The sequence below is a fragment of the Carcharodon carcharias genome, chromosome 4 (assembly GCF_017639515.1).
Source record: "Carcharodon carcharias isolate sCarCar2 chromosome 4, sCarCar2.pri, whole genome shotgun sequence".
Classification (NCBI taxonomy): domain Eukaryota; kingdom Metazoa; phylum Chordata; class Chondrichthyes; order Lamniformes; family Lamnidae; genus Carcharodon; species Carcharodon carcharias.
This window is the reverse complement of record NC_054470.1, coordinates 32,409,471-32,432,657: the sequence shown is the minus strand read 5'-3', so window position 1 is coordinate 32,432,657 and position 23,187 is coordinate 32,409,471. Positions and strand designations below refer to the sequence as shown.

At 43.4% G+C, this 23,187-nt stretch overlaps 1 protein-coding gene across 1 annotated transcript in view; it reads right to left on the bottom strand.

The window, feature by feature from the left end:
• Positions 1-23,187, bottom strand: part of LOC121276728 (solute carrier family 28 member 3-like) — a 227,953-nt gene that overhangs the window by 108,160 nt on the left and 96,606 nt on the right. Inside the window, exons 8-9 of the mRNA XM_041185272.1 lie at positions 14,210-14,340; positions 8,555-8,723 (exon numbers count right to left, since the gene is read on the bottom strand). Of these exons, the coding sequence (XP_041041206.1) occupies positions 8,555-8,723; positions 14,210-14,340 (300 nt within the window). The remainder of the gene's footprint in view (positions 1-8,554; positions 8,724-14,209; positions 14,341-23,187) is intronic.

Below are 23,187 nucleotides of genomic sequence, written 5' to 3'. Positions count from 1 at the left end.
GTTGAGGACACCAAGTCCCGACACTTCACAGAACTCCCGTACATGCGCAGGCCAGGAGAGGACTGCACATGTACAGTTTGACATTTTGACGTTCTTCAGGCTCAGGACTGGCCCTGCACACCTGCACCTGGAGGAAAAAGAAGAATAGTGCGAAAACCCGGGTCAGGTAACCCATGAGCAGCAAGTGTCCCCGCAAGAGACAAGGGAGGGGGACAGGTCTCAGGAAGTGTTCCAGATAAGGGACAAGGGAAGGGGACAGGCAGAGGTCCCAAGGAGTTTCCCAGAGGCATGCACAAGAGACAAGGACAGGAACAAGTCCCAGTCAAGTTAAGAAAAGGAGAAACAATCTACAATTAAGGAAGGAGCTGTGGGGAACAGATTTTAAGTGAAGTGGGCTCAGGAGAAGCCCTGATAGTCAAAGAGGGCTCAGGAGAAGCCCTGAAGATGCAAGAAGGCAGCCAAAGGTTGGTGACTCCGTGCTGTGGGCCACTGGGGCAAAGGTACCCCTTTGGAGCAGTGGTGTTCTGCTTGGTATGGCTGAAGATCTGAAATTGTATTATAAGATGATGCTCGAGTGTACACGGGAATCCAGAGAAACAGAATCTTGAAAGGCGAGATTGAAACCATGTGAGGTGGGCTATTGTTGAAGCCATCCAAGTAAGAGTGACTTTTGGAGAGAATCCCAAGGCAAGATCTTTGAATGTGGAAATTGGAAACCCTTGTGAGAAAGACAAAGTTTCATTGAGATTGTCTGGCTCACATGTAACAGACATCTGGGTGGTTTGTTGAGAAATCCATGGAATCTGTTTTGGTCACATCTGTCTTGTTTTAGGCAGTGTGATGTGTTCAACCACAGTTTGCTTGTTAATTCACCTGTACCTCATACTTACTCTGAATGTTAGAGTATAAGACAGATATTGTAAATTGTTTTATCTTTCTGAACTTGTAAAGTTAATTTTTGTTTGTTCAAAACCAGTGGAATTTTGTGGCTTTATTCACTTAGTAAGAGTCTTGAATCTCAAACTTTGTCTACTTAAAACAAAATATTATTGGTCCCTAACTGGGTCTCCCCCACACCCCGGAGTCTGGCCAAGGATCATAACACCTTTGAGGAAATTGCTAAAAAAACTAGCTTGCCACAGAGAGGTGGAACTATTCTTTTGCAAAGTGTCCTATGAGGGAAAGCATAGGATATTTATTCAAGTCTTTCAGGTGAACAGTCTTCCGATTATGAAACGGTTAAAACTTCGATACTTAATGTTTCTGAGCTTGTTCTTGAAGTATATCACTTAAAATGTTGGACTTTGATGAAAAGACAGAATCAAACATGCATATAATTCTCTAGGAAAAGCTATGTTGTTTGACTGCTGGTTTCAGTCAATGAAGGGGACTTTTGAGGATGTAAGGAGCATAATAATAATAATAATGGAAGAATTTAGAAGCAGCATCCCAATAGCTATTCAGTCATACTTGAGAGACAATGGCCAGAATTTTACGTCTCGTGGGCGGGCGCACACCTGACTCGAACGGACGTGAATTAGTGCGAGATTAGGTCGGACAATCATCCCGGCATCATCCGGCACTCAAGCAATCTTCAGTCGGCAGGCATGCATGGGTGTTGGAGCTGACTCTGCCAAAAATTAAAGGGCCACTTAAGGCCATTAAAAAGCCTATTGTATTCGATTTTACGTTGCCTGTGTGATTTCGCGCTCATCACATGGGCAAAACAGGCAGCCCACTTTTAACGAAACCTCATCCAAGGGTGAGATAAAGCGAGTAGTGAGGAGTTTAATGCTAGTTGCTTATTTGAACTCAACAGTTTTATCTCTATTCTGAGCTTCAGTCTTAGCATTTCTAGGCTTCATTTCAGAAATCATTGGTGTCTCCAAAGCCCCTGGAGGATTTTGACTGTGGACCCTTCCAGACATCAGACAGCTTTCTGTTACCCTGGTAATGGGAATTGTGTTCTTTGCTGGTGGCACTTCCTCTGAGGAGGAAGAGGGGGCAGAATGGAGGGGAGGCCAGGTGTCCCTGTGCAGCTCCCAGGGGAGCGACCTGTGGGAGGAGAAATGCAGGTACAAGGGGTGCAGGGCCAGAAGGTAGTCCAAGGTGGAAGGGGCCACAAAAGATGCCACTATCCTGCAGCAGGGAGCAATGCAACTACCTCAACATGTCCGAGGTGCAATGCTGAAGGAGGCTCCACTTCTCCAGGGGGACTGTGACTTCCATTTGTCAGGTGATTGTGCCTAAGATCACCTGCATGGGTGAACACCCATGCCAGTGGCTCTGAAGGTCACAGTGGCTCTCAACTTTTAAGCCTCCAACTCTTTCCAGGGGTTAGTGGAGGATCTTTGTAGAGTCCCAGTCAGCTGTCCACAGTTGCGTCAAGCTGGTGACTGATGCTCTGTTCAGACGGGTAATGACATTTATTCATTTCCATATGGACAAGGCCAGCCAGGATGAGTGAGCCAGAGGGTTTGCAGTGATTGCTGGGTTCCCCCATATCCAGGGTGCCATCGACTGCACACATGTAGTCATCACGACACCAGCAGGTCAGCCAGGTGCCTTTGGCAACAGGAAGGGCTTCCACTCCATGAACTTCCAGATAGTTTTGACCACAAGGTATAGATTCTGCAAGTCTATGCAAGTTACCCCGGCAGCTCCCATGACGCTTACATCCTCAGACACTCACAGGTGCCAAGGCTGTTAACTGCTCCAGCTCGACATCAGTGGATGGCTGCTGGGTGGCAAGGGCTATCCCTTGAATAGATGGCTTCCGACACCTCTCCGCTACCCAAGGACAGAGGCAGAGCAGCGTTATTATAGGAATCATGCCTCCACGGGCAGTGATAGAGAGGGCATAGGTCTTCTGAAGATGTGCTTCCGATGCCTGGGGAGTTCAGGGGGAGTCCACAATTACCCTCCAAGCTGATAGTGGTTGCATGCTGTGTTCCCCACGATCTGGCCCTGGCAAGGGGGGATCCACTGGAGTAAGAGGATCACGAGGCAGCTCCACAGGCTACAGATGATGAATCCAGTGGTGAGTCAGAAGAGGATCCCGGTGAGGAGCAGAGTGAGGACATGGAGGCAGACCGCTGGGTCCTTCAGGGAGGCAGTGACACCTTGAACTGACACTCCTTCAGCTAGGCTGCAAAAGATCTGCTTCCACCTCAAGCCAGGGGTGCCGCCTCCATCCCAGATGTTTGAAATTACCTTTTCCTTTTAACCTAAAGTTCACTCAGTCCCTGTGCAATAAAGTTTAGAGCAACTCAAGTCCAGCTTTGGCGTGCCCTGCACCTACAAAACAAGTGAAGTATACTCAGGCCATTAAGACAAAAGCAAAATTTATATCATGTTGGCACTCACATCAAATGAACATAATATATGATGTTAATGGTTGCACCAATAAACAGATTAACAAAACATGGCAGAACAGAAGACCTCCATGCTTGACATAAATAGGTGGAACCAAACTCAACATGTTACTCATCCTTAAACTTCATGGGGAAAATATCTTGAGAGTAAAAGCACTTTAATTAGCTTTGCTTCATTAACCAATGGCTGAATGATTAGAGCAAAGATTTAATTTCACCAAAATTTAACTTACTACAATAAGTTAACTGAGAAATTATTCAAAATTTTCTGTTCTAACAAATAGAAGCAAGCCTATACAAAAGTGATTTGTAATGTTTTGGTGGTAAAATGGAGATGGCAACTAAAGAAAAGACATGAAGGAGGAATTATTCAAAGAGAAGAAATAGAATTTCTGCCACACTTCTGGCAAGAGGCATGGCAGCAGAGTGAGAGCCGCACTGAGAAAATTCTTGATGTTTGGGATTCACCAAGGGTACAATAGCATTTTGGTATGTTACTGTGGTAGTTATCTAGAGAAGATCAGTTGATGTTTCTAGCAGCGGGTAAGGCCATTGTTCCAGTCTCCTGGTTAGACTCCAAAGATTCTCCCCTGGCAGCCTTCAGGGAGCTGCCTGTGCCGGTTTTAATGCACCCACAGGGCCACCATTGGACCTGACACCTGACAGGCTGCCGCCCCTGCCTGGCCCTTCCCAACCATTGAGTGGAGGCACTTCACGCTGGCCGGACCTTAATAGGCCATGCAGCCTGGAATCACAGTTGCAATGTGACCCCAGATTTCACATCCGCTTCCATTCTTGCCAGCTTAGCACACATGCCAAGTGTGAAATTCAGGCCCATAAGATTCCCAAACTAAAGGAAGCTGTAGTTCTGGCAGATGGCTATGATATAGCACATAGGCCTCTAGAGGGCAGTAGATCACCATTTGTAAGCCCACAGGGAAATTGGAGGAATAGAAATTAGAAAATGGAAAAAAAAAATCCTGGCTTTAGGGAGATAGCAGAAGCTGTTCCAGTCAATAAAAATGATAGCATAAAGGGTAAAAGTAATGTGAAAAAATAACAGACTGCTTTCACTGCCTTAAGACAGGGAGTATAAAGTGAATTTTTAGCAGCTGAAGGTAAATCAGTGGCAGTAGTAGGGATGCCTAAGCAGTCTTCAGAAAAGTTTTCACCAGTAAAAAAAAAATTAATGATAAAACAGCAGTAATAGTACAATTGCAAAGTGTTATCTCAGAACCTATTACAGTTCTGGATATAGCTCAGGATAATCAAGGGGACCCTTCCGTGGATACTGATAAAGTGAGTCTGGATACTGGAGGTTTATCCCTAAGTGAAAGCATTCACCTACTCCTCCAACAAAACAAGTAAACAAACTAATATTTTGAGAGATACCGAGGCAGTTCAGTCATTGATAGTGGATCTTGGCGTCGCTGGCTAGGCCAGCATTTATTGTCCATTCCTAATTTCCCTTGAAAAGTTGATGGTGAGCCATGTTCTTAAACCACTGCTGTCCATCTGGTGTAGGTATGCCCACCGTGCTGTTAGGAAGGGAGTTCCAGGACTTTGACCCAGCTGCAGTGAAGGAACAACGATATAGTTCCAAATCAGGATTGTGTGTGGCTTGGAGGGGAACTTGCAGGTGTTGATGTTCCCATGCATTTGTTGGCCTTGACCTTCTAGGTGGTAGAGGTCGTTGGTTTGGCAGGTGCTGTCAAAGAAGCCTTGGTGAGTTGCTGCAGTGCATTTTGTATATGGTCCACACTGCTGCACTGTACGTCGCTGGTGGAGGGAATGAATGTTTAAAGTGGTGGATGGGGTGTCAATCAAGCGAGCTGCTTTATCCTGAATGGTGTCAAGCTTCTTGAGTGTCGTTAGAGCTTCACTCATCCAGGCAAGGGGAGAGTGTTCCTTACACTACTCGCTTGTGCCTTGTAGATAGTGGGCAGGCTTTGGGGAGTCAGGAGGTGAGATTTTCACCGCAGAATTCTCAGCCTCTGACCTACTCTTGTAGCCACAGTATTTATATGGCTGATCAAGTTCAGCTTCTGGTCAACGGTGGCCTCTCAAGATTTTGATAGTGGGGGATTCTGGTACTGTCATTGAATGCTAAGAGGAGATGGCTAGACTCTCTCTTGGAAATGGTCACTGCCTGGCATTTGTGTGGCATGAATGTTTGGGTTTTTACAGGAAGTTTGTCCTGAATGTCAATGCAGTAGTCACTACATTAATGAAGAAAAATATAAAAGTTAAAAGACAGACCAGCTTTGAGAGGTTTAAGGCTTTATATCTCCATATATTTTGGCTGCTCCAAATTTCAATAAACATTCAAAATAGCTATTGATGCTAGTAATGTAGGCATGAAGGTGTGGTGTTGCTACAAGATGATGGTACTGGTATAGGGCATCCAGCCAGTTAATTCTCAATACATATCAAAAAAATACTCTACAACTAAGAAGGAAATGTTAAGTCTTGTCTTGGCTCTTCAATAATTTTAAATATACGTTTTGAATAATCAAGAAGAGACATTAATTTACACTGATCATAATCCACTGCTATTTTTTTGGCGAGGTTATACACAAAGACTCTTTGATTGTTTTGCTGGAGCTTGATGCTGCAGCTCTTCAACCTATGAGTTGTGCATGTTGCTGAGGATAACAAAGCAATTACTGGTGCTCTGTCTGGAGTTTAAAGAAGGGGTGTAGGAGAGGTGAGGTTCTGAGTTAAGATAATTCTATGATGTTTGAATCCTGATAATCCTAATTGCTACATTTAACTGCTTCTGCTTTAGTTAAGCCCTTATAATTTTATAATTATGATCTGTGTAATTGTGAAATAAGAAAAGATTGCCTGTGCAGTATGTGATAAGCTATTTACTAAAATAGGACGAGATCTCGCTATATTTCAAAATTGCGAAAAAGAAAACTTTACTATAACAAAGCTTTCTTTTTCCCAAGCAGGGGGTGGGATGTGTGATGGGACCTGTGGTTTCAAAGTTTGTATTTTTTGAGACAGACCCTAGTTGAAAAAAGAAACTGACCCATCCAGTTTCTAAGGAAGCTTAGACTGAAACTGAGATTGAAAAACAAAACTTCTGGGGACACTGAAACCATGATTTCTTTATGGGAACCAGCACAGACACAATAGATGGGGGAAGGGTCCCAGTGCGGTGGGGGGTATCCTGTGGGGGGTTGTCTGGTGGGAGACACCTGGGGGTTAGGGGGTATGGGCAGACCTAGGTGTGGGGGGAGTCCCGTGGGTTACCCACAAGCTCGACAAGGTTTTAATTCTTCCAACTTTTTCTGGGTAACTGTTGAGTCGTAGTGTTTTCTACGTTTGACTCTTATATGTTAAAAATTCTTTTGTTTTAAACCGTGGAATCTTGGGGCTTCATTCTTCAGTAAATAACTGGGATTTTGGATTTCTTCTTGTTACTGGTCTCGACCAAAATTATAACAAGCTCAATTCATCTTTCCTTCAGATTTTGCACAACAATGATAGATCCATCAATTTTCATAAACGGGTTAAATTTTCCTCGATGCAAGATGCAGTTAACAAAACTTGCAGCCCCCTATGCACCTCAATCAACAATGCCATCAGCTTTCTCATCAGGATAGAGTATCAGTTTGTTAATGCGCACCCTGGTGTGTGTGTGTGTGTGTGATGCATGTGAATGCTCGCTATCCAAGGAAGGTCCAATATTTCTGAGGAAAGGTAATTTCTGATGAAATGTTTCTCTCTCCACAGGTGCTACCTGACCTGTTGAATATTTCCAGCGCTTTCTATTTTTATTTCAAATTTTAATATTTATAAATTTTAAGGCAATCCATAATCCCACTGTCACTTAAAGGAGGTATCTGGATGGTTGACTGGTAACCAAGGCTACTATCTATAGGTATGGCTTCAGACATTGCATCAGATCCCAGTGAACCCCAAGGAACACTGATACCATAAGTGTCTTGGTGTCATCAGATCTATATTTGAGCAGACCATAGAGATCCTAAAGACACCCTTCTGATGCCTAGATTAATCTAGACAAGCAGTCCAATGTAGTCCTACTAAGGTCTCTCATAATGCTGTAGTTTACTGGGTGCTGCATAATGATGCTTATTAACAGCATGGAATATTAACAAAAAGATGACCAAGGTCAACATACAACCATGTCCTTGATTTAGATACATCTTGTATAGCAGCATTTATTTTCAGCTGCCAGACATCTGTAAAAGAAGCCCATTGCAAAATGTTATCATCATGATCCCCATTTAGCAACAATATCAACTCTTGTATTTTCTGACAAATACCAAAGCTCCCATTTGAAGGCATCTATTATTCTTTGCCTCACACAGTCCCCACCTTGCCCTAAATCATCCATATATAAATGATTCCAAATGTTTATTCCAACCCAATCTGTGTGCATTACCAATATATTTTTCTTAACTACAGTATCTCCTCTTAATTCCTACACTTATGTGCTTTTATACCTTCATTTCCAACATCTCCTTAGTCATAGATTTCTTTGTGATAACTTTGTGGTATTTGCAGCAGTGTGATATTAGAAGAAGCATATTCAATGGACAACATAGCTTTTCCTTGTTCTATACTTATGAACATGGGGGTTATTTCTCTTTGGACTTTCAAAGCAGAGTTACCAGATCTATATTCAGCAGGATTCTAGTGATTCTCAGAGCCCTCATATTGTTGATTGGAACATGAACGGTACCTCGACTATTATATTCCAGTAAATCAGTTGTTGAAGGATTGTACTGGAGCCAATTTTTAATCAGTTAGAGAGTGAAAGATTACAAGCATACACCACCTAACCCAACTGCGCCCCAACTTCAGTGTCTCTTTATATCTGCTCAGATGAAACTCCAATTAATTCTCTTCAGCTCCATATAATTAAACCCAATTTCATATACAATTAACGAGTCAATTTTTTTGAATTTAGGATGCCCAAAATATTGGATAAATATCTGAGCACTGCATCACCAAACTGAATTCAGAATGAATGCCCATTTAATAATGGAGGTAACTTATTAAAATTCAATTAGTCATTTTTATTCCTAAAACAAAAATGTATGCTTTGAAAATATAAATTGGTTTCTAGGTACAGAATTCAACTCTTCAGAATCACAAACTTCCTCAAGAACAATGATATAATAAAGTCTAAAAAAGAAAATTACCTCAAAGCTGAGCCCAGGCTCATCAAACATGTTTCCCAACCAGGAGAGCACAGCATTAAGAAATGCTAGGAGTGCCAGAAATGCAATAAGGTTGACAGCAATGTTTGCTACCAAAGCAATTGAGGTAAATGCTCCTAAGCAGGCAGCTTCTATGATGTTTGTTGCTTTGCTGCAGAACAAAAAGTAAATAATGTAAAAGACCATTCATTACACATAACACTCAAAAATTCATAGGGCCAAATCTGCCTGGAAAAATAACAGTATTTCATGATACACACCATTATTAATGCACCAAATTGCCATCAGGGGAAGAAGAGAAATGCCTTGAACCTGCCAATCAATTTATGCCATTCCACTCTTTGCCTCATAGAAAGGTACCTCAACCTAACCCTTTCCACTATTGTTCAGCACTTGTTCGATTTTCATATTAATTGCCCATTAAACTTATCGTAGAAAGTTAGGGCTACTAATTAACAGCGCAAGTACACTTTTAGTGACATAGTAATTGTTGATGCAAAGCCAGTCAATCTCTCCAGCCCAGAAAGGGAACAAATTAAACTGTGGAGTCTCATTCCGGCAAATAGTAGATTTAAAAAACTTACAATTTAATTATGTTCTATTTCTTTCTTGCTTTTCCTTTCTGTCTCTTCTCTCTCTGTCTTAATCCAAGCTTTTACTCTTTTCTCCCTTTCTCCGCCTGATTTGACTCTAATACACCCTGGGCCATAACCTCCGACCAGTGTCGGAAAGTGCTGGCCCACAGAAATTAGAAGAAATAAATACCTACTCACCTGGTCTTGAAAGTTACGTTGATACATCCGATTGCCAGAGCTGCTTGGGGCCAGCATCAAAAGACTCCTTGCAGGCCCCAGTAAAGTGTAGCTCCAGCGTATTCAAGGAGGCCATGCCTCCTTTTTATGGTACTTGCTTCCGTAAAGCAGGTGAGTTTAAAGGGCCAGGGAAATTGATAGACCAGGGAAGGTAAGTGTTTAAGGTAAGTAAATAGGACTTGGGGGTTGGGGGTGTCCGGGGGTTGGAGGTGTTAAGGGTGTCTGAGGTCGGGGGTGGGGTATGTCGAAGATGTCCGAGGTTGGGGGAGGGGGGGATGTCCGAGGTCAGGGGACGAGGGGGTTGAGGGTGTCCAAGGTTGGAGGGTTTGAGGGTGCTCGAGGTCGGAGGAGTTGAGGCTGTCTGAGGTCGGGGGGGAGGGTCCTGAGATTGGGGGATGGTGTCGAAGGTCGGGGGGGGGGGTGCGTGGGGAGAGTTGTCCGAGGTCGGTGGGGGGGGGGGGTGGGTGGTCTAAGGTGGTGGGTGTCCAAGATGTGGGGGGCTGTTTGAAGCCAGGGGGGTGTGCAGGGGGCGTGTCTCATGGGGTCGGTCTGGGTTTTTACAGGGGTTACTCAGAAGTTGGAAGAGGTTTTAATTCTTCCCTTACTTTTTTTGGGTAACTATTGGTATAACCCTGGTGGAACCATCCAAAGTTTGTGATTTAAATCACATTTTCGGATGGTTCCCAGCACAGCACAATTGTCCAGAGGAAGCGTGCACTTCCGGGCAATTGCTGTGCAAACCCTTACCTGGGAACTGGCCAGAGGGATTCCCCAGCGTATCTTTGGGGTACCCCCCAAATAGGACGCTGGGGAGCGTGGAAGTTACAGGCCCCCGTTTCTGTCATACCTGTTTCTTTCTCAATCCTTAAATCCTATTGGTTAAGGAAATATATTATTGGTCAATTTGTTCACTAATAGCCCAAATGCCCCATTGCCCCCAACCCACCATTATTATTCACACATCCACCAAGTTATAGCACAAATTATGGGTTGAATAACACATGCAGTCGGAGTGGGCAGGACTGGCACCCGGAAGTGGACGGCTTTCTGACTCCCACCCCGCCATCAAATTACGCATAATAAAATGGCAATTATGCAAATTTAGACCGGAGGGCAGGTTTCCAGCCCATGCGGCTCAAAGTGAGAGTGCACATCAGTGCTGGATCCAGGCAGGATGTATGGCATCCAAAGTCATTGGTTATGACCTGGAAGGAGGTCACAGCTACTCATATAAAGGGCCACCTGGTATGGGGCAGTATCAGGTGACCCAGCAAATATTTGCCTTCTACATAGATCTGGAGTATTTATTTTGAGGATATAATATCAGGCTTGGTTTCAGTTAAGTGTGAATGTCTTTAATATTTCTCTGAAATATCCATAGCCTAAGTTGTTTCATGCCTCTGATCACAGGTGGCATGCAATTTGAACACAAACATGTTTTCAAGATCTTAACATAGAGGAGCTGTCTCGTTATGGCATGTTTGCCTCCATAGATGCCTGCGGCAAGGGAGTGAGGGGACAGGCAGGGAAGAAGGGCAAAAGCAGCCCCAAGATTTGATGAAGCATCTCTCCATGCCCTCCTCCTGGCTGTGTCCACCAGGCGTGAGCAACTAAGGCCAGCTGACAGGAAGCAGAGAGCTCCCTTGGTCAGATATGCAGCCTGGGAGGGGATCATAACGGAGGTCACAGCGTAGGGCTAGTACCTTGCACTTGGACACAATGCCAGAAAAGGCTCAATGACCTCGTGAGGATAGCCAGGTGATAAGTTCTCATTATGAGCATTTTTGTGCCAGGAAGCTACAGGGTAGCCTCAAGAATGCTGGAGGCTTGAGAGGTATTCAGAGGTTCAAGGCAATATTATGCAGCAATGACATTGGTACTAGTGTTGATGCCTCTGTAGACTTGTCATTTTGGTTCAGTGGGAGGTGGGGGGAAGCTATACATGAGGAAGGTGCACAACATCTTGGCTGCATTTCTCAGTTATCTTGGAGGCAGGGTGACATCAATTAACCAAACTGCATTAGTCATTGCAATGTTACACCTACATTCTGGAAAAGTGTGCCCAAAATGTCAGGGAGAGGGGCAGAATTGGCCATCCTAGCACTGCACAAGGAAGAGGTTCACCTGCTTTCCTCAGCTGATTCCTTAAGGTCGATTGGCACAGGCAAGATTGGAGGAGGGCATGGGTCTGATGAGATAACAAGTGGCTGAAACCAGGACATAGGGGAAGAGGCCAAATTGGAGGGGGACTGATGCTTGACAAGATTCAACAAATGTAAAATTTGTCATCTCATTGCTCAAAGCAAGGGAAGCTTCCTGGTGGAAAGCTTGTGATGCTGCTACGTGTGTGCTATAATGATCACATTATGTGATATCTCATATTGCACATGTAATGGTGCTGAGCACTGTGACTTTGCACAGCCATTGAAAGGTTTCCAATGCCCATTTTTCTGTGTCTCCTGTTCAAGTGAAGCATCTTCCATGTGCCACGGTATCAATGCTGATCCAACAATTTCTTCTGAGATGAAGAAGCACCATCACATCCTCTCTCTGCACAAAGCACCAGCACAAATACTGGCAACTAGGCAGGGATTAGCATGTTGGGACAAGGGCAGGCACAATCTAATGAGGGCATTCCACAGTAGCACATGCAGCTGCCAGAGTGTGTGATGGAGCAGACTTAGGAGAGTTGGAAGAGTGTCCGAGGTGACCCAGAGACTGATTCCAAGTCGGAAGATAAGCCTCTGCAGTTGCCTGTAGGGCACCAGATGCTGGAGATCCAGCATGAGGTGTGTGGAGATTTGGTGGATATGTCAGAGGGGTTGCATGCTCTGGGCCATACTGTGGAGGTGTCCATCCAGGCCATGTGCATTCCGATCACCCACTCTTCAGAGCCCCAGGCTTCCTCCATGGACAGACTGTGACTGTCCTGGAGGGGAAAAATGAACATGTTGCACAGTAGTGGGTATGTACTCCGACCTGCACACCATCGCCCTGGCTCTGGACAACAGGAGGTCTGGAAGCCAGGACCCTAAGCTAGCTCCTGGGACCTCACAGGAAGTCAGGGAGGAACAAGTGGTCTTCATGGCAGAGGATGAGCAGCTGCTGCCACCATCTGAAAGCACCTGTCAGGGCACTTGTGATTGGGCAGCCTCTCCTCCGTCCATCCACCATTGACACTTTCCTTGTCCAGTACATGGTGACAGACGCTCCTCCTGCCACACTGCAGGAGTCTTTTAATGTAGCAAGGCCCTCAAGGTCTCAGCCACACAGAGGACACCGACCAAAGTCATCCAGGGCAAGGGGAGAAACAGATCAGGAGCCTCTATCCAGTGCAGCAGCAAGCGAGGGGGGTGCACTATGTCGGAGCACTGGGATGTGCTTTAAGAAAACTCCAGACTAGTCACCAAGCGGGTCACATGGTTCTGTTCAGTCTGGTTGTTCATGATATGTCTCATCTTGCTTCTGTTAGTAAGCCTTAACTTTACTATCCCTTATGCAGAAGTTATTTCTATATGTCATTGCTGTTGAACTTCCTGCAGGAGATAAACATGAACTTTAATAATTGAAGGTGGGGCAGGATGCGTTGAATGGCAAGGACTGAACATGGCAATTGCGCTGACAGGATGGTGACGTGAATCTCACATTCCACATGGAATGATGTTAGGACATAGTGCTTGGATCTCTGAGGCTGTGACTACATAACTTATTGAAACCTCTGCCTTATCAAGGCATCCCTTATGTCAAAGCCATCAATGTGATCATATCCAGGGCCTTGCACCACTATGTTGGGATGTTTCCTCACCTACTCTTCCTCCTCATCCTCAGTTGAATGCCCACTATCTGGCATCCCCTCTTCCTCAAAAGCATCCCGTCTCTGAATGGCGAGGTTAAGGAGGGCACAGCATACTATGACCATGAGTGACACATGTGATGGAGCGTACTGCAATGCCCCTCCTTTTCTTTCAAGGCATCTGAACCTCATCTTCAGTAGTCCAGTTGTCTGCTTGACGATGGCCCTGGTTCTTCCATGGCTGTCATTTTAGCTCCTCTTCTCATCCATTTTTTCCCTAGTAAGAAAGCTGAGGTGCTGATGAGGGTCAAAATTGACCTCTCAGTGGGGGGAGTAAGGCCTCGAAATAAGGGAGGCATGAAATGGAAACTCCGCCCTTTTTAATAAAGCACTACTAGCAGTCATTGCACCCTGAACTGCTGAGTTCAAACTCAGTACTCAGTGCTTTATTTGGGCAGGGTTTTCCTTCTGGAATTTGGAGACTTTAAACCTGCCCTAACAAGCTGTTAAGAAAAATGAGAAATCCACCTGGTGTGAAATACACTCTCCAAGTGTTTTATTGCTCACACCGCATATTATTGGAGTCAATTGGGACCATTAATGAGCTTAAATGTACTATTTGAATAAATTTGAATAATGTGGGCAGGCTCCTGCTTTCTAGCTCCGCCCACCTGTCATATTATCCGGGCATGATGCAACACATCAGAAATGCAACGCGACATCATCATGACCAATAATATGTCAGTGCGGGTGCATAACCCCTCCATTTTCGCATTGTAATACTCAGCCCTGTATTTGGTTTGAAGGATACAGAAAGAAGTCTAACTAAGCTTATTCCAGCAAGATTTCGCACTTCCAACAAGTTACGCCACAAATTATATTTGAGTTGACGGACGCAGGAAGAATCATTCTAGCAAGATTTGGCACTTAGGATTTTTTTTTCCCCCTCATTCCTTTTGTTATCAGAAGTACAGGATACTTGATGCATGATTTTCATCTTCATATAGCAATGAAGAAAGCAATGTAACTTACCCTTTATCCAACTTGAGGTTAGACTTAGTTGATATCTTTGGAGTTTCTGTTTCAGGCCAGAACAGTTTGGCAACAGCCAGAGCAGCAGGAGCAGACATCACTGAAGCAGTTAACAAATGGGCAGCTGGAACCTGCATTTGAAATACCAGAGTTTACACCTATCCTACAGCAACAATGCAGTTCAATGCACGTTGCAGCCTCAGTCTTAATAATGTAATCTAAATCTGACATGAACCACTGTGCGGAGCTGAACAAAATTGACACTGGATGATACTGACCTGCACAATATATTTTATATTTCACTCACATAAAAGCACAAGTGGATGCTGCAATACTCATTGAGACATTCAGTTATTTTAGAAATCTTCACAGAAAATTTTTTGCAAGTCCTAAATCAGCTTTGCAAACATTTCTGTACATTGTGTCAGAGATTTTGGGCAGGGTTTTCCTTCTGGGGGGTGAGAAACAGAGGTCGGGGCCATTTCTGGATCCTGAACCCACCTAAGGTGGGAAATCACTGTTAGGAAATAGAGACAGTTTAAGTAAATTATATTGGTAGTTGTAGGTGTTAGGAATGAGTTTTAGCTTTAAAGTTTAAGTTTGATTTGTATTTTTGTATCTGCATGTTAAGAAAAGTCAAATTGAGTTTTAACTTAACTTTAAAAAGGTGCTTACATTTCTAATGAGGGTATTTTTTAACAACTGTAAGCTAAGGTAAACAAACAAGGGTGGAAGAATTGGTCAGTTGCCTAGCAACAGAGGTCCAGAGAAGCAAGTCCCTCCCACAGGCATACACAGATAAGCTAGAAACAGCATTTTGTTTTTGTTTTATTTTGATTTGGAAGCTGTGGAGTTCAGTTGGTTTTTGAAAGTTGTTGCCAGGAGACTAGAGCAAAGAGGACAGATAGCCAAACCCAAGCTAAAGAAAAACCCCAAAAATCCAGGGGAGTGGAACAAGAGAAAGTCCCCAGCAGACCTTCTGGTCAAAAGAAGGGCAGGAACCTGGAAAAGGTCCCGTTAAGTGAAGTTAAGAGTGAGAGGCAGAGAGAAAGGCTCCAAGCTGCAAATTTAAAGAAGCAAAAGCTAAAGAAAGCAGATTTAAAGTGAGAGCAGCTTGCAAGAGGCCAGAAGATCCAAAGAGACAACTGAAGGTCCATAACTCTTTGCTATAGGCATGTGATGCAATGGTGTACTGTTAACACTGAGTCGGTGAGAGGGAGTGCATGGAAGGCAGCTTGAATGCATATGGTGACCCAGGGAAGAGGAACATCAGAAGAAGAGCTCGAAACCCTGGAGGTGACCCCTTGCGGAAGGCATCTGAGAGAAAGCGTCGGTTTGGGAGAAGATTCCAAGGCGAGGTCTTGGAGGGTGGATTGGAAACTGTCGTGTGAAGGACAGACTTCAGTGAGACTGGTTAGCTTATGGTGTAACAAGTGTCTAGGGGAGTTGAGGAGAGATCCTCATAGCATCTGGTTGAGGTGACATCTGTCACTTGGTTTCGGAGTGTGGTGTGTCTAACCACCGGTCGTCATAGGTATACATAGACAGTGTACTTACTGTGAATACTAGAGTAAAAAATAGCTTTTGTAACTTACAAATTTGTATTTTTTCAGAAAAGGTATAGTTGTGGGTGAAGGAATATTGTAATATAGTTCATCTTTTCTTGTTTAATAAATATTTTATTCTTTTGTCAAAAGTTCATCAGCTGACTCCTGTGACTCTATTCAGTAGCTACTCTCCACATATTTAAACGGACAAATAAAAGTTAGGATCTATCAAGCTGGGTTCTACCCTAGGATTAGGCTTGATCAGGGGTAATCTTCCCTGATCGTAATAATGTGGGGCTCTTGGGGATTTGAAACCCAGACAGCAGGTGGTTGGATGCAGAATAATAATTGGTCTGGGATTGAACATTGATGGGATCTGTGAATCCTTTAACAAGTATGTGGAGGTAAAGGGGTGCTGGACATAGAAACTGGAGTTGCTGTGAGGTATTATACAGGTTGGAATTAGAAATGGCTTCGGAAGATGCTAAGACTTTTTACAGATTGACTGGTTTACAGAAAGTAACTAAGAGTAAGCTAATGGAATTGGTGGATAAATTGGAGATAGAATTACCCAAAGGGGGTGAGGAAAGCAGACATAGTTGAGATAATAGCCCAGCATTTAAAACTGGAAGGGATAATAGAGAGGCCATGTTGTCCAGGGGGTGAGTCACAACTGGAGATAGTGAGTCTTCAGTTACAAATTAAGAAGCTTGAACTTGAACAAGCAAAGGAACTGAAAAAACTTGAATTAGAGGCAAAAAAAAGGTAAGAGAAATGGCATTTCAAAGGGAGCAAATGGAAAGGCAGGAGAGAGAAAGGAAGCTAGAACTGGAATTTTAGGCAAGGGAGAAGGATAAAGAAAGAGTGGCAAGGGCGAGAGGAAAGGAACAAGAAAGGGAATACCAACGTAGAAGGTTGGAAGTTAAAAAAGAGGTCTCAGACGCTGAGGAAAGTTCTGATGATGAAAAAAAGCTTCAACCTAAAACCCAGTGAGGAGATGTTTAAGTTTGTGCAAGCCCTCCCAAAGTTTGAGGAAAGGGATGTAGAGGCATTCTTTATTTTGTTTGAGAAGGTAGCTAAGCAAATGAAGAGGCCAAAAGAAATCTGGTCATTATTTTTACATTCTAGGTTGGTAGGTGGAACTCATGAGGTTTATGCTTCACTTTCTGAAGAGCTTTCAGTGGATTATGATGCAGTATAAAAGGCTAGTCTAAGTGCATATGAGTTAGTCCTGAGGCATAGAGGCAGAAATTTTGGAATATAAGGAAACAGCCTGGCTAGACCTAAATTGAGTTCGAAAGGGTAAAGCAAAGTAATTTTGACTGTTGGGTACAGGCATTAAAGGTAGAGACAATGTATGAAGCTCTTAGGGAAATAATTCTCTTGGAAGAATTTAAAGATTCACTTCCTTTTGTAGTTAGAACACATGTTGAGGATCAGAGGGTTAAAACAGCTAGACAGGCAGCGGAGATGCCTGACGATTATGATCTGGTCCATTAATCTAAACCCTTTTTCTGTGATCCCCATAAACCCGAGAAGGATAGAAGGTGGGAAGGTGAAAGGAAGACAAGCAGCCAGGGAAGAAAAAGGACAGTGGGGAATTCCCAGGAAATTTCTCCTCAGACCAGAAAGGAAGGTACTGATGGTGGAAGTGACATTCGAAAGCCTAAGTGTTTTCACTGTAACAAGGTGGGACATGTTAGGGAAGATTGGAGATTACATGGTAGACCTATTGCAGTAGTAGGAATGTCTAAGGAATCCTCAGGAAAAGTTGCATCAGAAAAGGAAATGGTTGTTAAAACTGTAGTAGTAGTACAGGTGAAACATGTTCCCGGAGAACATACAGGAAAGGGGGGTATGGTTCAGGATAGTTCAGGGAATTCTTCTTTGATTACTGGTGAAGTCAGGCTAACAGAGGTTCTGGATGTTTTGTGTCAAAGGGAGAAGTGTTCCCTTATTCCTTCAACAAAATAAGTAAACAGATCAAAATTTTGAGAGATACAGGGACAGTTCAATCATTGATGGTGACTGATGATACAAATTGCATGCTGGGTAGTTTTATGAAAGAAAAAGTATTAATAAGGGGCAGTAATGGAATTTATGAACCTGTTTCTTTGTGAAGTTAACTTACAAAGTCACTTTGTAAATGGAACTGTTATCATGGTAATTATTCCTAAATAACCTATTGAAGGAGTTTATTTTACTCTGGGTAATGATTTGGCTATTGGAGACAGTAATGTGGCAATAAGCGGTTGATCATGTTAATCCAAACTAACTTCCAAGAAACTACGGTGGCCACAAATGAAACACTTATTGCCAATAACAAGCAATTTAAGGAAAACCTGATCAATGTAGAAAATTAACTTTCATGTATGAAAGACGAATTTGATAATGAAAGAAGAGAATTGGTGAGAACAATTGAGAACCAGTCACAGAAAGAAGAACACTTAACTGAGGACTTGAAATATCTAAATTATAAACTTGTAAAAGCAAATTTAACAAAGGTCCTCCTCAAGACCATAAGGGAGGGGAGGGAGGTCCTCGTCCTGGAGGCTGGCAGGAGGAGACCACCCACCCAAACTAAGCAGGCCTTGATGGAGGTAGCTGGCCTTGATGGAGATAGCTGACAGTCAGCAATAGTGTGGTGTGCAGAAACTGGATCTAATGTTGGGAGAGGTTTAATGGCCTGATACGCACTGGCAAAGTGAATGCAACCCTTAACCCTCAGGACAGGCCTCTGGGTATTCACCCATCAGCAGACTTCCGGGGAGCCTTAGGCCACATGCTGCTCTTGATCATGGGAGGAGCTTTGCCCAGGGCACTTACTGATCCCTCAGAATGGCTCAGAGTTATAATCCTGCTGAAGACCTGCCAGGTCTGAAATATGCAGCGTCTAATAAATAGGAGCAGATGACTATGGCCATTGAGGCCAGCAGTGCCTTATCACTCTATCCCTTGTCTTTGCAGGAGAAACAGGCCCATAATGCCCATGCGAAGACCCAAACAGAAGAAGGGGATCCCTACCTTCATGTTATCACCACCATGGAGTAAGGAGCCATGGACATCACCAGGGTCACAGACAATAAAGAAATTAGGCAAGGTGAAATGAACATCCATGGTGGAAATGGTGATTAAAGCCTTATTAAAGATCTTATATATAAAACTTTTAAAGATTTAATCTTTACAACCTCCTTCCATTATTTTTGAGTGGGGAAGGGGTGAAAAGTGTTTAAATAAAAATGGCCAATTTATTACAGTTAGAATAGCCTCTGATCAATTATTGTAATGTTACCAGCATATAAAATAGCCTCGAGTGAAACCGGCTTTAACAACTGATGCATTAATTAAGAGGGTGCACTGCACTCCAAACCGTCCAGCAGCAAACCGAAGATTCAGTTGCATTGGGAAGCCTCGGGAACGTAGAGACTTTTGCTCTCCAAGCCTAGTTCCCGTGATATCTTCTCATGTCTCCCACAGATGGAGACATCCAGGTAATCAGGCCAACTTCCTCACCATCAGTTGGCCAAGCGCAGCAACAGCAGGGCTCAGAAGAGGCATCATCACCTTACAAGGGCATCCTCCACCAGCACAGATATAGTCATCTTGGTGTGTTGGGTAAGGTGGAACTGGGTGATGAGCAGGGAACTAATGTGGTAGAGGAGGTACCAGAGGCAAAGGCAGCTGTGGGAAATCCCCCACAGAGGATGGAGGGCACAGCCCTGCTCAGCTGGGTACAAAAGCAGGGCCTCAGGAGTCACAGGAAAGGAGCCAGTGTGCCCTCGTGAAAATCTGAAGCCCCTTAATGAGCTCTGAATGAGTTATTTCACAAAGTTAATTGGTGATGTTAATAGATTGAGTTGGATCTCGAGGCCACCCTCCCCCCATCTTGGTGGAATACACCGGCGGCGAGAATGGTATGCCGGCCAGCACCACTATTTGGTTCCCATGCCTGTGAAAACCTGAACATTCAATCCTTTGTCAGGAATAGTTATTTTGTAAGAAACTACGGATGATTTTGGGAATAATTATGTAGTCTCATCACAATGGTGGCAGGATGGGTGCTCCTGGAGCGCATTATGTGCAACTAGCCCACAGATCTGATTACTTCAAGTTCACGAGATTTAGATTTAAACAATACTAATTTGGATCTGGTGTACAAGCCTAGGTATGGAATATATTAAATGTATTAATGGGAGAAGGTAAGAGGAAGGGCATACCGGAACAACATAAGTGTTGCTGGAAAATTAAAAGGAATACTTACAAAGTACACTCACAGAAGGGAAAGGTTGAAAGTATTAATTTAAATAATTGTCAGTTTTTCTAAAGTTTGCAGGGGGAAGAAACAAAAAAGTAGCAAAAAAAAGTGAAGGCAGATAAAAGATCAATGCATTAAATAGCCTTGAGCATATGATGGAGGAACACTGCACCAGACTTCATCTGATGCCTGGGGAAGTGGATGTACCACTGTATGAGATGAGTCTAAGAGGCAGTGGATCATATTGAAAGTAAAAGAGTAGTTAAACTAAGTGTTGGTCTGTTAGAGGATGAGTCTGGGGAATTAATAATGGAAAACAATGAAATGGCAGAGACGTTGAACAAGTATTTTGCATCTGTCTTCACAGAAGACACAAAAAGCATTTTAAATTATTAGAAAATCAAGAGGCTAAAGGGAGTGAGGAACTTGAAACAATCACTACCACCAGAGAAAATGTACTTGGAAAACTTATGGTGGGGGGGGGGGGGGGTGCTAAAGTCCCCTGGACCTGATAGTCTGCATCCTAGGGTCTTAAAAGAAGTGGCTGCAGAAATACTGGATGCATTGGTTGTACTGTAATCTTTCACAATTCCCTAGATTCTGGAAAGGTTCCTTCGGATTGGAAAACCACAAATTTAACACCTCTATTCAAGAAAGGAGGGAGGCAGAAGGCAGAAAACTACAGGCTAGTTAGCCTGACATCTGCCATTGGGAAATGCTGGAATCCATAATTAGTGAACGGTAGCTTTATTATGCATGTTTGGCTGTGAGCCCAGTCCAATAAAAGCATTAACTCAGCAGGGGGTTCTATTTTGACAACTGAAATGAATTGGTGACTTTGCTTGATTGACATCTTTTAGTGATTATACTAAGTTGACTGTGACCTCTTTGTCAAGTCTCAATGTTTATTTAGAGAAGATTAACAGGTGTGAAATGTTGAAGTCTCTGTTATTAATATTTTAATGGTCTGCTGTGAAAATACCAGCCCATCTCTAAGAAAATTGTTGGGAGCTAGGAGATGCCTACCCCTGTAATTGAGCCAGCCAGGTTGAGAGTGGCTTGCAACCATTAACCTGCACTAGTGAAAATTGGGGGTGCCAATATGGGGGTGGGAATTTTGGAATCAGGTCCAACGGGATCTGATGTCCTTGTACATGAATAGCGAAAAGTTAGCATGTGGATACAGCAAGTAATTAGAAAGGCACACAGAATGTTTACCTTTATTGCAAGAGGGATGGAGTACAAAAGTAGAGAGGTCTTGCTGTAACTGTACAGGGCATTGGTGAGACCCTACTTAGAGTACTGTGTACAGTTTTGGCTTCCTTACTTTATGGTGGATACACTTGCATTGGAAGTAGTTCAGAGACGGTTCACTGGGATGAAAGGATTGTCTTACAAAGAAAGATTGAGCAGATTGGGCCTATACTCTCATTAGAGTTTAGAAGAATAAGAGGTGATCATATTAATAATTCTGAGGGGGCTTGACAGGGTAGGTGCTGAGAGGATATCTCCCCTCATGGGGGAATCTGGAGCATGCACCAGATGGACTGCAATGATTCAAGTGTATGGCTCACCAATACCTTCTCAAGGGCAATTAGAGATGAGAAAATGTCTTGCTAGTGACACCCACATTACATGAAAGAATATTAAAAAAAGAATGGGAGCACAGTTTAAAAATAATAGGTCTCCCATTTAAGATGGAGATGAAGGGAAATTTCTTCTCTCAGCGCATCATTAATCTTTGGAATTCTCTTCCCCAGAGAGCAGAGTTGGCTTGGTCATTGATTATATTCAAAACTGATTTTTCATCTACAAGGGAGTCAAGAGTTATGGGAGCCAGCAGGAAAGTGGAGTTAAGGCCACAATCAGATCAGCTTTGATCTTTTTGAATGGTGGCATAGACCCAAGGGGTCAAATGGCCTGTGTCTGCTCTGATATCTTATGATTGTGCGTAGTAGGAGGTAGTGGCCAGGCTCAATATTATGACCATCTGTAACAGCAATCTATTAGGTAAATTTTATGAATTGTGCCTAGTGGGGAAATCATAGAATCACAGAATCATTACAATGCAGGAGGCCATTTAGCCCATCGAGTCTGCCCTGGCTCTCAGTAAGAGCATTCCACCTAGGTTCACTCCCCTGTCTATCCCCAAAACCTTGCACTTTATTTCTTTTCAGGTAGCAATCCAATTCCCTTTTGAACACCTCAATTGAATCTGCCTCCAGCACCCTTTCAGGAAGTTCTTTCCAGACTCCAACCATCCTGTGGGTGAAAAAAGTTTTCCTCATAGCACATTTACTCCTTTTACCAATTATTTTGAATCTGTGCCCTCTAGTACTTGATGCTCTCTTGAGTGTGAATAGTTTCTCACTATTTATTCTGTCCATACCCCTCATGATCTTGAATGCCTCTATCAAGTCTCCTCTCAGCCTTCTTTCCTCTAAGCAAAAGAGTCCCAACCTCTCCAATTTATCCTCATAGCTACAGTTCTTTATCCCTGGAATCATTCTTGTGAATCGCCTCTGTCCTCTCTCCAATGCCTTTATATCCTTCCTCAAGTATGGCATCCAGAACTGGACGCAGTACTCCTATTAGGTCAGATGGCCAAAGGCTTGGTCAAAAAGATAGGTTTTAAGGATTACCTTAAAGAAGGAATGCAAGTTAGGGAGGCTGAGAGGTGTAGAGAAGGAATTCCAGAGCTTCAGGTCCAAGCAGCTAAACCACCAATGGTGCAAAAATTAAAATTGGAGATGCTCAATAGCCAGAATTAGATCAGCACAGATATCTGGTGGGCTGTGCGGTCAGAGGCAATTACAGAGATAAGGAAGGGTGAGGCAATGGAGGTATTTGAAAATAAGTATGAGAATTTTAAGATCAAGTCATCACTTGACTGTGAACGAATGTAAGTTCAGCAAGCACAGGGGAGACAGATGAACAGGATTTGGTGAGAGTTAAGGAAAGGATAGCAAAGGTTTAGATGATCTCAGCTTCATGAATGACAGTGTGTGGGAAACCAGCAAGGACTGCATTGGAATAGTCAAATTTATAGGTAACAAAAGGCATGAATGTGGGTTTCGGCAGCAGATTAACTGAAACACAGGTGAATTTGGATGGTGTTATGAAGGTGAAAATAGCAAGTTTTAGTGACAACATGAATATGTGGTCAGAAGCTCATC